We start from the raw sequence: 15,467 nt of genomic DNA on the forward strand, positions 1-15,467 counted from the left end.
GTGCCTTGACTTGGGTTGCAGAAAAGTTGAGACATTACCTGTCCACATATACTACATATCTCATTTCAAAGATGGATCCACTCAAGTATATCTTTCAGAAGCCTATGCCTACTGGGAAGTTAGCCAAATGGCAAATTTTGCTAAGTGAGTTTGATATTGTATATGTTACCCAAAAGGCTGTAAAAGGGCAGGCAATAGCCGATCATCTTGCTGAAAGTCCCGTAGATGAAGAATACGTGCCTCTTAGGACTTATTTCCCGGATGAGGAGGTATTGTTTGTCGGAGAAGATATCTCAGAGGAATACTCAGGGTGGATAATGTTCTTTGATGGGGTTGCAAACTCCAAAGGAGTCGGCGTTGGAGCGGTCTTAATTTCGGAGTCAGGCCAGCATTATCCAATTTCAGCAAAGCTCAGGTTTTCGTGCACCAACAATATGGCAGAATATGAGGCTTGTATTATTGGACTCAGAATGGACGTTGATATGAACATACAAGAATTATTGGTTATAGGCGATTCTGACTTATTGGTTCATCAAGTACAAGGCGAATGGACCACCAAGAATGTGAAGATACTTCTGTACCTGCATTACGTGCAAGATTTGTGTAAAAGATTTATCAAGGTGGAATTCAAACATGTCCCAAGGGCTCAAAATGAGTTCGCTGATGCTTTGGCAACCTTGTCCTCTATGATTCAGCACCCGGACAAGAATTACATAGATCCTATCAAGGTGAATGTGCATGATCAGCGGGCTTACTGTTTCTATGTAGATAAAGAGCCTGATGGAGAACCTTGGTATTATGACATTAAGAAGTATCTCAAGGTAGGAGACTACCCAAAAGGCATAACCAATGTTCAGAAGAAAACACTTCAAAGATTAGCAAACCACTTTTTCCTAAATGGAGAAATCCTTTATAGAAAGACTCCAGATTTAGGACTATTAAGGTGTGTTGATGCCAAAGAAGCAGCCAAGTTGATTGAAGAAGTGCATGGCAGTACATGTGGGCCTCACATGAATGGTTTTACTCTGGCTAAAAAAATTCTACGAGCAGGCTATTTCTGGATGACTATGGAATCAGATTGCATTCGTTTTGTGCAAAAGTGTCATCGATGTCAGATTCATGGTGATTTGATTCGAGTCCCGCCAAATGAATTAAATGTGACAAGTTCTTCGTGGCCATTCGCAGCTTGGGGCATGGATGTCATTGGTCCTATCGAGCCTGCCGCGTCAAATACACATAGGTTCATTTTGGTAGCCATCAACTACTTCACGAAATGGGTAGAAGCATCTTCGTACAAGTCAGTGACGAAGAAGGTGGCAGTAGACTTTGTTCGCAATAACATTATCTGTCGATTCGGAATCCCTGAATCAATTATAACAGATAATGGAGCTAATCTTAATAGTGTTCTGATGCATGAGATTTGCGAAACATTTAAGATTACCCACCGCAATTCCACCCCATACAAACCTCAGATGAATGGAGCACTTGAAGCAGCCAACAAAAACATCAATAGAATATTGCGGAAGATGATTAACAATTACAGACATTGGCACGAAAAATTGCCATTGGCCCTTCTCGGTTATCGCACCACTGTAAAGACTTCAACTAGGGAAACGCCTTATCTTTTGTTCTATGGGACAGAGGTCCTGTTACCCGCAGAGGTAGAGATACCATCTTTGAGAATTATCCAAGAAGCTGAGTTGAGTGATGCTAAGTGGATACAAAATCGATATGAACAATTGATGTTCATTGATGAAAAGAGGATGAATGTGGTTTGTCATGGGCAACTCTATCAGAACAGAATGGCCAAAACTTTCAACAAGAAGGTAAGACCGAGACAGTTCAAACCGGGGAAATTGGTATTGAAGCGCATATTCCCATGCCAAAATGAAGCTAAGGGAAAATTTGTGCCTAATTGGCAAGGGCCTTACATGGTTCATCGAGTACTGACTGGAGGAGCATTAATTTTAGCAGAAATGGATGGCGAAGTGTGGCCGAAATCTATCAACGTAGATGCCGTCAAGAGATACTACGTCTAGGAGCTTTCATTTATTTTATATGTAATATCTTGTAATGTCCTTTCTATGTAATGAAGCTATGTTCCCTCGGCGGGATGCGTAAGAAACCTATATCGGGTTTGGTCTTTTAAGATAGAAATTTCCAAAATTTCATTTGTTTGTAACATGAACTACGCCTGATCTGATTCCCGCAGCGGGATACATAGGCTGCCTACATGGGCCTCGGTCACATTATTAGAAAACCTCAATTTTATTTTGCTTGTAATTTGAACTACGCTTGACCTGATTCCCTTAGTGGGATACGTAGGCAGCCTATATAAGGCTCGTTCTCGTCATGTTAAAAGTTAAATATCCTCCTATGCCGGAAACTGGGACAAATTTTAAGTGCATCGTTGCAAGGGGACATGGAAAGTTGTGGTCAACAGAGTCATCAGACAAAGGAAAGACTTCTGAGAAAAGACGTTCGCTTTGTTTCACAATGTGTCACAGTTCCAAGTTCAACATAAATTATTAATCACTATATACATATTTACCATAATTTATGCATATTTCTTTTTCAAATAATATTTTTTCAAATAGTTTTGTTAATTGGCCAAGACTTAGAAATAGGCGGAGGTTACAAGTCCGACAAAGTTGGAAGCATGAAGTGTCAAGAGCCAGATCTTTAAAGTCAACGCGAATCAAACCCCCCCCCCCCCCCCCCTCCAAACTTACAAATTTTCTTTGAATGCAGATTTCCAAATTGCAGAAGGTAAAATATATAATGTTTACAGCCTGGCAAGGATTGCGCGTCGAGTGGTTTGAGCTTTCTCATAACAATTATGCCTCTCAAGTGTCAATAATTCTCGAAATTTGCGATAAATTGATGCTTAAGTCTCACAAATGATTTTTCAAATATATCGACGCACAAATATTTTCTATTGCATTCAAATGCTTCGCATAAAGGCTTTCAAATGCACTGCACACACACTATTGCTTTCAAATGCCCTGCATAAATGCTGTCAAACGCACTGCACATGTATTGCATTATTACTTTCAAATGCCCTACAAACGCACTGCATAAATGCTCTCAAACGCACTGCACATGTATTGCATTATTACTTTCAAATGCCCTGCAAACGCACTGCATAAATGCTCTCAAACGCACCGCACATGCATTGAGTTATTACTTTCAAATGCCCTGCAAACGCATTGCATAAATACTTTCGAACGCACCGCACATGAATGCACTGCACACACATAGCACTGCCGCTTTCAAATGCTCTGCATGAATGCTTTCAAATGCACCATAAATGCATTGCACCACTGCCTTTAAATGCTCTGCATAAATGTTTTCAAATGCACGCTTATTGCAATACAGCTTTCAAATGCACTGCACATACATTGCATGGCTGCCTTCAAAAGGCTTTGCACCGCACACGCATCGCACAAATGCTTTCATTAGCTTCGCAGAAATGCTTGCAAACGCACATGCACCGCACAAATGCTTTAAATTCACCGCACAAATGCTCTGCACCATGAATCATGTTGGTTTAAAAACCTCATTTTCATCAATCATTGGGTTTCAGAAGAAAACCTCATTATGCCGGCTTAGAAAGCCTCATTTCTCATAAATCATTCGGCTTAAATAGCCCATATTCATATCCGGTTTAAGGCCTCATTTTCATTAGTCATTGCCAAAGGCATCATTCTCATGAATCATCGGCCTAGAACCTCATTCGCATTAGCCTCAACTAAGGCTATCATTTTATTAAATCATTGCAGCTTTTTCATAGGTTTATTTTACATTGCTTTACTTTCGATATTTAATTTTACTGACTATTGTATCTAGTTTAAGTTTCGCAGGAGCTTTAGCGCAACGTGGAACTATTTCTTCGGCAGCGAACTGGGGCAATTTGTTGGGAAGGATAATCAAACTTCCCGGCAAGGGTCAAGGATCTACCTCGAACACTCGTCTCCAACCCCAAATATTCTGCTTGCATACCAACACATTCATATTTCAGAATTCTCGAGTTCGATCATAATACCCAGTGTCATCATAATTCGACACTGGGACAATATTTTTCAAAAATCCGCACCAGTCAGGATTCGTTATTCATAGGTGTCGTAGTTATACTAGAACTACAAACGGCCTGATTCTCGTGCAACCCGAGATATGTAGGCAACTCGGAGACCGGAGTTCGGCCATAATCCTCTCAAATTTTCTTTACCCTTAGTCCTCCAAAATCCTTTAGCCGGGACAAAATAGGCTATTGATTCAACGTCTTTGCCCGAAAATTCTTTCATCATTACCGGTCAAAGAGGGACAAGTTGTTGACACCCAATTTTGTCCCGCCTTCCTCCAAAATATTTATTTACGCTTCTAATATTTTTGGCAACTTAAGAAGTAATTATTTATGCTTTACTACAATTATTAGTTTTTATTAATACCGGCGTTTCATTATCCTATTGTAGTCACTAGCTGTTATTATTTTTATTTATTACCGTTATTACTACCACTATTATCATTATTATTATTATTATTATTATTATTATTATTATTATTATTATTATTATTGTTGTTGTTATTTTTATTATTATAATTCGCATTATTTCAGCATTTTCTACCATCCTATGCACACGCATCGCATTTATTTTCGCGCAATTAAATAATAGCGTTTATTTACTGTTGAACTTTAAAAAATATTATCGCACAGCTATTACGACATCGTATAAATTTTATTTGAGTAGCGATAAATATATTTATAGTAAGTAATATTTTAACACACGCTAATATATAATTAATTGAAGGAGGTCTTTCATGCAAATTTAGAAGCCCAAAATAGCACAAGAAGGAAATATATTTTTTAGCCCATCCGCCCCAATCAATTTATAAACATTTTTCGGACCAGCCCATTACCATTCAGCCCATCTAATTATCCCAAAGTATTCAACAACCAGACCGGCCCACCATTTGTTTAAAACCTACCCAGCCCACTACCCGTTAAAAGACTCAGTCCATTAACCCTTTTAACCTATTGGCCCGACCCGTTCATTTCAAAATGTGAAACCACTAGGGTTTCCCTTTTTCTCTCATCAGCGCCGCTTACTCTCTTCTCACCCTCTCTCTCACTCTTCGGCGACGAAAACAGCAAATCCACAGCGCCCCTTTCATGGTCACAGGCCATGCATGGCTATTTTGGGGAAGGAAATTAATGGCTCGTCCTTCCCCCATCCAGATACAATCGTCCAAAGAGGGTAAGTTTGTTTTCTTCCCCCTCTTCTCTGCTCTTCGTCTGAAAAACCCTTAATGAGTTTTGTCTATTCGTGACCCAAATCTTTTTCTTTATCAACTGCTTTTCATTTTCGGGTACCAAATTTTATTGGATTTTTGTCTCTTTGTCTCGTTCGTTTCTGATCGATGATAGAAAAGCATTCTAACGTTTTTGTATTTGAACGGAGAGTTGACTTAGATATCCCGCCCAATTTTTTTAGAACCCCAGCAAACCCTAGAAATTCCCCTATAAATAATCATTTTCTTAATCCATTGAAGGGATAAGTTTCAGCCGCCCAAAATCCCCCTAGGAAATATTAGTTTTTTTAGTAGTTTTCTTTTGTTACTGTTTCGAATTCGGGTGCGTGCAAACTCGGAGATTGTAGAATTCGAGTGTAGATTAGAGACTTAAAACCCAGTTCGCTGCACTCGAAAAAGGTAAAAAATCTTCTTTAGTTAGTTTAATTCCAATCCTCAGCAGTTTAATAAGTGTTTATGTGTTCAATATGTTTGTTGTTTCAGTTGGCCAGTTTCAGTTTAATAGCTTAGTCGTGTTATACATGTTTCCTATTTTTTTTAGTTAGTTTAGTTTCGGTTAGTGATTAATAATATTTATATGTCCATGCCTTAGTTTGGTTTAGTTTTTTTTTTTTTTTTCACTTAGTAGTTAACAATGTCTATATGTTTATGTCTTAACTTAGTTTAATTTCAGTTTTTCAGTTCCCCTGTGGCTGATTGTCTTGTTGTTTGATCTTCACTCATGTTTAGTTAATATAGGTGATCAGTCTACATTTCAGTAACTTACTAATCATGTTTAGCTTTAATTAACCATGTTTGTTTAGTGTGAATGTTGGGTCTGCTAATCAGTAACTACCTAGCTGTGTACATGTTGTCTTCAATCTGAACTAGGATTGTCTTGTCGTAAGTTTCTCTTCTGTAAAGGATTAGTTACATATTTTAGGCAATCTGTTTACAAACTTTAGTTTCATCTATGGTTGGTTAAGCCTAAACTAGTTTAGGAGGTTTCTGTATGGACTAAATATATGTCTATGATTGTTTAAAGGTGATTTGTATGCTTGAATGATTAGTAATGCATGTTTAAAGGTTTACACCTTGCTTGACTATATTGTGCACCTTTCATTTGAATGAAATTATGTATCATGTGTTTAGCTAAGAATGTCATTTAATAGAATTGAGTGTGTCTCATGAAGGTAGCATATGCACATGATTCATGTCCACTCTGCTTGCATCAAATCATGTATACATGTATGTATCACTAGTTTGTCCATTCAGAGCCTAGCATGATATCACTCAGTTCTTCTTGTGACTATACAAGAGTAATTCATTTAGTATGTATGCATCTGTGTTAGAAAAAAGATTAGAGAACTTGTTTCATACTTGATTACTCATATTCAACTGGATCTGCCTAATACTTATGACTGTAACTGTTTTACTTGCATCATGTTGCACCTCTCCCCTTTTTCTCTTGGTGTATTCTTCTGTTTCCAGGCATCTGATATATGCCATGTTAACCGTGAACCCAGTGTGCTCATCTGGTTGTTTGTTGCTGAATGTTGCATCCTTCTTTTGGGGAGTTCCTTTTATATATTTTAGAATATGTCATCAAGTATATCAAACAAGTTGAAATCTGCATGCTGCTGGAGTATTCTATGTCATCACAGATAGGGTATTACTAAATAGTTTCTTAAGTCTAAAATATAGGTTTGGTTGGCATCATTATATTTAATTGTAATGGTCGTCTCTTTGCTTCGTTTTTACTCAGCTTACTGTAGTGCCTGATCCTACTGTCCCATGTTGGTTTATTCATGGCTGGTTGTTATATTCAAGTCTTTTTTTTCTCTATTAATTTAGCTCAGCGTGTCTGGTATGAATGCTTAGTGTCATTGTTTTCCCTGTTTAAATTCCTCATGACTAGGCAGCGTTTAGTCTCCTCATTTCAGGAATGCCCTCAGATGTATAATCATTAGTTAGTTTGCTTAATTTGTATTAATTGATTCGGAAATAAAATTTCAGTCCTGTAAACATGTTATGTTTCCTGCATCTGTTAATTTTTTTTTATATGCTCTTACATTATAAGTATATCATTGTTGAGTATGTATATGAGTGTATATTACAAGTAAGTTGTGGTTAGCACATTGATAGGGAAGCTAGTGGGTCATTATGGATTAAGCTTGAACCCTCCCCGGTGTTAGCCATGCCTGGGATTCATGAAATCCCTTGGAACTTGGGCAACATCAGGAAGACGGGGGCAAAAGCTTTCTGATATTAACCTTCTACGCATCCTTATGAATGTATATACATGAGGTATACTTAAATACACACAGTATATACATAATCCACTGGTTTGTTTTGAATTTACATTATATATGTTTAGCCTTATTTATTGATTAAGTACTAATCCTTTTCTTTCATTTTTATGCATGACCCTCGCGTACGAGTCCGAGGGACTCATCTTCTTCCGCATTCGGTGTTGGGCTAAAGCCCAACAAGATTTCCCTCTCGAGTCATCACTATCAGTCGTGTAAAAAAGAATTCTGGGCCGAAGCCCAATAGCAGACAGATCGCAGCAGCCCTAAAAAATGGGCTGAGCCCATTTAATTATATTTTCTCCTCTACTCTATTTTATGCATTTGATTTGTATTGTACGACTAACACTTTACTTTGTTTCGTTTTCTTAACTTAGACCAACCTTAGCGGAATTAGTGGGGTTAGTTTTAGTATAATGGGTAGTTAATTTAAAGGAGAAACCAACAGTTAATTCCATATGTTTCAATTTTTATTATAGTATCTATAACATTCATTTTTACTAGAACCATTGATTTTCAATAGCGTGAATACATATTTTGAGTTAAGGGAATCATGTTTCTTCTCACTATCTTAGAAATTTTAAAACGTCACTAATTCGCAAATATGAACTCAAGTATAATTTATAAACAATTTTTTAAGATTTATCCAATTATGCATATTTTTTTAGCCGAATATAGTTAATAAAAAGGAGAAAGAGAGCTTACGTCCTTTTGCATCATATTTATAAAATAAATTTAGATTTTTGCTTGCATCGCCATATTCACATAACATAATTTTATCCAAAGCTCAAGTTTGCTAAATCTTCTTTTAAAAGCTATTATGCAATTCCTTATTTAAAATTCACGCAAGTTGTGTTCGAATTATTTTTATTAAAATAAAAATGGTATTAAGATGTATGATTTATAAAAAAAAATGATTTTTGGCCTTTTGAAGATAATTATTTCCTTATGCATGTTTAGAAACGCACTATATTGTTTATTTGCAAGGTCTCTCTATTTTAATTACGTATATGCATTTTATGAGACATTTTTCTTAAAATCACTTATAAAATATCATTTATTATATTTTCGATATTAACCTAAGTTTTGGTCGGTAACCGTAGTTGACGGATTCTGAAGGATGCCTAACCCGTTCCCTTTAGGATAACCAAGAACCCTTACCTAGAATCATACTAATTAAGTAGACCGTTAACGGAGGTTTAGTTTAACTTTACCTGAGTTAATAATTAGGTGTCCTAATTCACCTTTAAAATTAATTAGGTGGCGACTCCTTAAAATAAACAAAATAGGAATCACCAATATGTTGTACTCTACTTTGACCTGTTTAAAATGGGGTATAACAGACATCATTGTCTTCAGGTGTGTAATGCTTTCTTTTTTATAATTTCTTAGTCGTGTAGGGCCATGGATGTTATTGTTGATATAGCCCTGTGGGGCATTGTATATTTTGGGTTGTTGTGACAGGATGGTAGTGGTACAGTTATAGGGGAAACTCCGGCAAAATTTTTGTAGAATCCCAAAGAGGTTAACATTCGAGGACGAATGTTTCTAAAGGGGGAAGGATGTTACACCTCGTGAATTATCGTGTTGTCGTAAGTAAACTAACGTGAGTTCAGAGAGGCTTTGGTACCCCTATAAGGTTAAGGAAGACTTTTAATAAGTGTTAGATAAATACTTATAGTTTTCGGGATCAAGCGAATCGAAGAAATTAGGTTCATTGTAAATTTGGAAAAACTTGGCAGAATTTTGGAAAGAAATTTTGGCCCAACTTGACAGGGCCATATCTCCTAGAATACTAGGAGTTACGGAATCCATAGCCTATGTAAATTGAAGTTCAGCGCGTCTTCTTTCCAATGCAACTGACAAATCGCATTTCTGTGAAGTACGACGGAAAGTACGACCCGTACAATAATGTACATCCCACACTTTTAGGGCGTATTTTGCCAAAATTTCCAGAAAGTTAAAATTTTTGCCTCCAAAGTACGGGATGAACAGTATCACGTACTTTGCAGTACGTGATGAACAGTAACCCGTACTTTGCCCGAAATTTCCAGAAATTTGAGTCGGTAGAATTGTTTCCCCAAGTCTATAAATAGATGCTTCCACGACTTGGGCCTGATTTTTCACCCAAAAACAAGTCCTTAATGTCTCTCTAAGCTTCCCTTAACATCCATACACCCTCCAAATCATTCCAAATCAAATCAAGAGAAGATCAAACCTTGAAAACCTAGTTTAATTTATGAAAGCTGGATGTTCTTGCTTTCACTTGGAGTTGTGGGGATTAGGTATTGGAGCAAGTTGTGTGAGTTGAAATTCTTCAAATACAAGGTATGTTCTTCATCTCATCTCGTGTGTTAAGTTGATGTGAAGGTTTAGCGAGTTTTAAAAGTGGAAAGAGTTATGGGAAAAAGTTCAACTATGAATTTGATGATATTTTGAGTGTAAATTAACTTGAGCTATAATTGTTAGCATATTATGAGTATAATCTTGTTATGAGAGGTAATAATGATGTCAAGAAAGTGTTGTATACAATAGTACAAGGGGTTGTATTGAATTTGTTATTATGAATTGTTTACGGAAAGAAGTTTTGGGATGGAATTGAGTATAATTTGAATATAATCTTTTGATTGTGGAATTGTTGGTATTGTGATTTTGGGAGTTGTTTTTGAGTTGGAGGAAATAGAAGATATAAGGGGAAATGCTGCCCAATTTTCATTAGCTCATTTATTAATTTAGTTTGACCACATAAGCTTTTCAATGACTTACCATTAGCGCGAATCATCTTGAATGTAGATTTACAAGCTTGGAAGGATGAGCGTTGAGTAGTTAAGGAGACGATAAGGTATGTAAGGACAACCAACAACAACAACAACCCAGTGAAATCCCACAACGTGGGGTCTGGGGAGGGAAAGTGTACACAGACCTTACTCCTACCAAGGTAGGACAGCTGTTTTCGAAAGACCCTCGGCTCAATAGAAAGCATAAAAAGTGATCAGATAAGGCCAAGAAATTCAAAGCGATATGGAAATTAAAATGACGAAAGTGACACAGATTAAATAAGATAATCAAAGTAACAGGAAATAACAGATAGTAGCAGAAATCAAAGCACAAGAAATTATAGTGCGACTACTAATATGGAAGGATAAACGAGGCTATCTACTATCCTTCTACCCTAATCTGGGTCCTCCAAACCCTCCTATCTAAGGTCATGTCCTCGGTAAGCTTTAACTGCGCCATGTCATTTCTAATCACCTCTCCCCAATACTTCTTCGGCCTACCCCTACCTCTTCTGAAACCATCCCTGGCTAACCACTCACACCTTCGCACTGGGGCATCTGTGTCTCTCCTCTTCACATGCCCAAACCATCTCAGTCTCGCTTCCCGCATCTTTTCTTCCACCGAGGCCACTCTCACCTTGTCCCGGATAGCCTCATTCCTAATCCTGTCACTCCTGGTGTGCCCACACATCCATCTCAACATTCTCATCTCAGCAACTTTCATTTTTTAAACGTGAGAGATCTTAACTGGCCAACACTCCGCCCTATACAACATAGTCGGTCTAACCACCACTTTGTAGAACTTTCCCTTAAGTTGTGGTGGCACATTCTTGTCACATAGCACTCTAGAAGCGAGCCTCCATTTCATCCACCCTGCTCCAATACGATGTGTGACATCTTCATCAATCTCCCCGCTGCCTTGTATAATAGAACCAAGATACCTGAAACTACTTTTCTTCTGGATGGCCTGGGTACCAAGCCTCACTTCCACGCCAGCCTCCTGAGGGTGCTTCACTGAACTTGCACTCCAAGTACTCTGTCTTGGTCCTACTTAGCTTGAACCCTTTAGACTCCAGAGTCTATCTCCAACCCTCCAGCTTAGCATTAACTCCGCTACGAGTCTCATCGATCAGAACTATGTCATCTGCGAAAAGCATACACCATGGCACCTCACCTTGAATTTTCTGCGTCAATCCATCCATCACTAGGGAAAATAAAAACGGACTAAGAGTTGATCCTTGATGCAACCCTATCACAACTAGGAAGTGCTCTGAGTCTCATCCTACTGTCCTTACCCTAGTTTTGGCTCCTTCATACATGTCCTTGATCACCCTAATGTACGCTAAGGTACACCTTTAGCCTCCAAGCATCTCCATAAGATCTCCCTTGGAACTTTGTCATATGCCTTTTCTAGGTCGATGAATACCATGTGTAAATTCCTCTTCCTCTCCCTATACTGCTCCACCAGTCTCCTTACAAGATGGATGGCTTCTGTAGTTGAGCGTCCCGGCATAAATCCGAACTGGTTCTCTGAAATAGACACGCCTCTTCTCATCCTCATCTCCACCACCCTTTCCCACACTTTCATAGTATAACTTAGCAGCTTGATACCTCTATAGTTGTTGCAACTCTGGATATCTCCCTTGTTCTTATATAGAGGGATCATTACACTCGACTTCCATTATTCGGGCATCATTGTTGTCTTAAAGATGACATCAAACAACCTAGTCAGCCACTCCAAACCTGCCGAGCCCGCGCTCTTCCAAAATTCCCCAGGAATCTCGTCAGGTCCGGTCGCTCTTCCCTTGCGCATTCTACGAACAATACCCTTAACCTCCTTAACGTTAATACTCCTACAATACCCAAAATCGCAACGCCTCACTGGAAGTTTTAAATCTCCCAACACTATGTCTTTGTCCCCTTCTTCATTCAAGAGTTTGCGGAAGTATGACTGTCATCTCCGTCTAATGAGAGTCTCCTCTACCAATACTTTTCCATGCTCGTCCTTGATGAACTTCACTTGATCCACATCACGTGCCCTTCTCTCCCTCGCCTTGTCTAGCCTGAACAATTTCTTGTTCCCGCCTTTCTCCTCTAGTTCAGCATAAAGGCATTCAAAACCTGCCGTTTTTACCGTCGAAACCACCAACTTCGCCTCCTTCCTCGCTATCTTATAAAGTTCCTTGTTCGTCCACTTCTCCACCTCATCCTTGCTTTCTATCAATTTCGCATACGCAACTTTCTTTGCTTCCACCTTCCCTTGAACTTCTCCATTCCACCACCACTCCCTTCGATGCCCACCACGATTATTTGTCGAGACCCTCAGCACTTCCCTAGCTACTACCCTAATGCAACTAGCTGCCCTATCCCACATACTGATCGCATCCCCACTGCTATCCCAGGCCTCCATAGCTTTCAATTTCTCTCTCATCTCTAGGGCACTAGTCATGGTCAAACTCCCCCATCTGATCCTAGGTCGGTCATCCATGACCCTCTTCTTCCTTGTCATCTTGATCCCTAAATCCATCACCAAGAGCTTATGTCGGGTTGTAAGGTTGTCGCTCGGAATGACCTTACAGTCTTTGCACAGACCTTTATCATCCTTCCTAAGGAGTAAAAAGTCTATCTAAGGCCAACCCTTTCTTTCAAAAGGCATGATTCCTATATTATGATTCCATATATGCTATCCATGTTGCCCTTACTCCTAGAAATGCTAGAAGTCCTTAATTCTCAAGACTTTATGATGACTCCATGTTTAGTGGTACCAAGGCCTAAGTTCTAAATGTTCTCATGACATGATTGAGCTTACCATATAATCCTTGATTACATTCATAATAGTTGGCCTCATCTTATGTTGTTGTTCCCTCAAAGTGAGACAAGATAGTGGTGATGATTATGATGATGATTTTCATTCTAGAAAGGCCAAAGCTTAAAGTTCTCAATGTTTTCATGATATTATTGAACTTGTCACACGATTATCAATTCTATTCATTATTGATAATTTCACCTCATGATAATTGGATATAGCGATGATGATTGTTTCATAGCATAATCAGAGGTTACCTTACGTCACTTCGATAGAGTTGTAGCTTTTGATTGGGCTCTCATGCATGCTTATGTTTATGTATGACTACACCGAGCCTAGTTGGCCGGGCAGACACCACTTCGGTGGGCGGCATATGGATGATGAAAGTTACACCGGGCCTAGTTGGGCGGGCAGTCACCACTAGTGGGCAGCGTGAGATGATTACCCTGGACGCGGGCTAATGATGATAAGCAGTTTATATATGTTATGATGTTTTTAAAAGTAAAAGTTAGCATACATGGTTTCCGCCTTAACAGGCAGTTCGATATACAAGTTATCTCTTGATTTCATGTTTCCTTATTTCTTGATTATGTGGTTATTCATGCCTTACATACTCAGTACATTACTCGTACTGACGTCCTTTTGTTGTGGACGTTGCGTTCATGCCCGCAGGTAGACAGGGAGATAATTCAGACTTATAGGATGCTTTCTCAGCGTTATACAGGAGCACTCCACTTGTTTCGAAACTGCAGATCAGTTGGTATGGTTCCTTGTGTACAAATGGATATGGCAGGGTCCTGTCCCATCCTTAATATGTTATGTATTTCATGTAAAGGCTTGTAGACAGATGTGCACAGTTAGATGACTTTTGACCTCCTCAGTTCATAATTACTCATATCATTTGACAGCCTTGTCGGCTTGTGTACATGAGCCCAGTTTGATGACGTGTATATATATATATATATATATATATATATATATATATAGCTCTTTCGGGCTTGTGCCCCTACAGATTATGAGATTTATTAGCTAATACAATGGCCCACTCAGGTATGGATATGAGATGTATGTATGTTTTGTGGTGCTCGGTAGGTTAGCTCCGGATGCCCGTCATGACCCTCCGGTTGGGTCGTGACAGGTTTAAACCCTTTTCCTAAACCTGCTAGGTCTTTCTTTTCCACCAAGAAATTGGATTCCATTTAATTCTATTATTCAGGCATAGCAGGGACCACATAATTTAATTAACGAGGCTTCCTATTATGGAATTAATTCGAAATATCTGAATTAATCCTACCATAATAAATTATGAATTATTACACTAAAAAAATTCGTAATTGCACTCCTCAATTCAATTTCGAAATCATACATTAAAACTTATTTAACTCCTCATATTAAGATTACAAATACCACTCAATTAAATTAAATTACTGATAATTTAATTCATTGACTAATTGAATCCTATATATTTCCGCTTAACTTATATCATGTGATGGATACAAAATCCACCTGCAGGGTTTGCACACGAGACTTATAAGCATTCATAAAGAGGCATCATTAATCTCAAAGTCGAGACATAGATTCTATCAACTAATTATTATTTCACAAATGTATTTTGCCATTATCCAATTTACCAGGAATACATAGACCCACAAATGAGTCGTGCCTTTTAATAAATCAAAATTATGAACAAATCACATTGATCATAATAATCATATCAAGATTAAGAGTATAAGGACATTTAATGAGCTAGAGAGGTTGTTTTATATATTCACTACAAAAACACTTATCTCTACTTGGTCTGTTCAATACATACAAAATGTACTAGCACAAGAAGTCGGAACTATGCCATTCCCATAATGAAGATAATTATATTTAATCTTGTGCTACAATCATACCGATAGCTTTGTCCAATTTCCATCTTAGTTTGTGAACATAAACTTTATACTGATAAGAACCGATTATTTAATCTTCCGTGTATAAGCTAAACTCTATACACTAAATCATCTACTATATAAGTAAAGGACACACATACTAGTACATGATCTATTTAACTCTTTATTAAAAATTGAATAAATAATTGTTCTATAATAAATATTATATCCAAACACATGATTATAATAATATATATCCCAACAATCTCCCACTTAGACTTTTAACCATGACTAAATCTTAATGCATGGTTAATTATATATACCCGAACACCTCCTCAAAAACATTCAATGGTGACTGCTCACATATTGCTCTTAACTTTGCTACGAAGAATCAATGGAAGTCTGTCGTCAGCCT

At 38.0% G+C, this 15,467-nt stretch overlaps 1 protein-coding gene across 1 annotated transcript; it reads left to right on the forward strand.

Annotated features, from left to right (window-relative positions):
* The first annotated feature begins 1,193 nt into the window (after positions 1–1,193).
* On the forward strand, positions 1,194–6,885 carry LOC132612402 (uncharacterized). Its single transcript, XM_060326647.1, has 2 exons — positions 1,194–1,661; positions 6,781–6,885. Exons 1-2 carry the CDS (start codon positions 1,194–1,196, stop codon positions 6,883–6,885), a joined length of 573 nt encoding a protein of 190 aa, XP_060182630.1.
* Positions 6,886–15,467: the final 8,582 nt, after the last annotated feature.

This window comes from Lycium barbarum, chromosome 1 (assembly GCF_019175385.1).
Source record: "Lycium barbarum isolate Lr01 chromosome 1, ASM1917538v2, whole genome shotgun sequence".
In the NCBI taxonomy this organism is placed as follows: Eukaryota; Viridiplantae; Streptophyta; class Magnoliopsida; order Solanales; family Solanaceae; genus Lycium; species Lycium barbarum.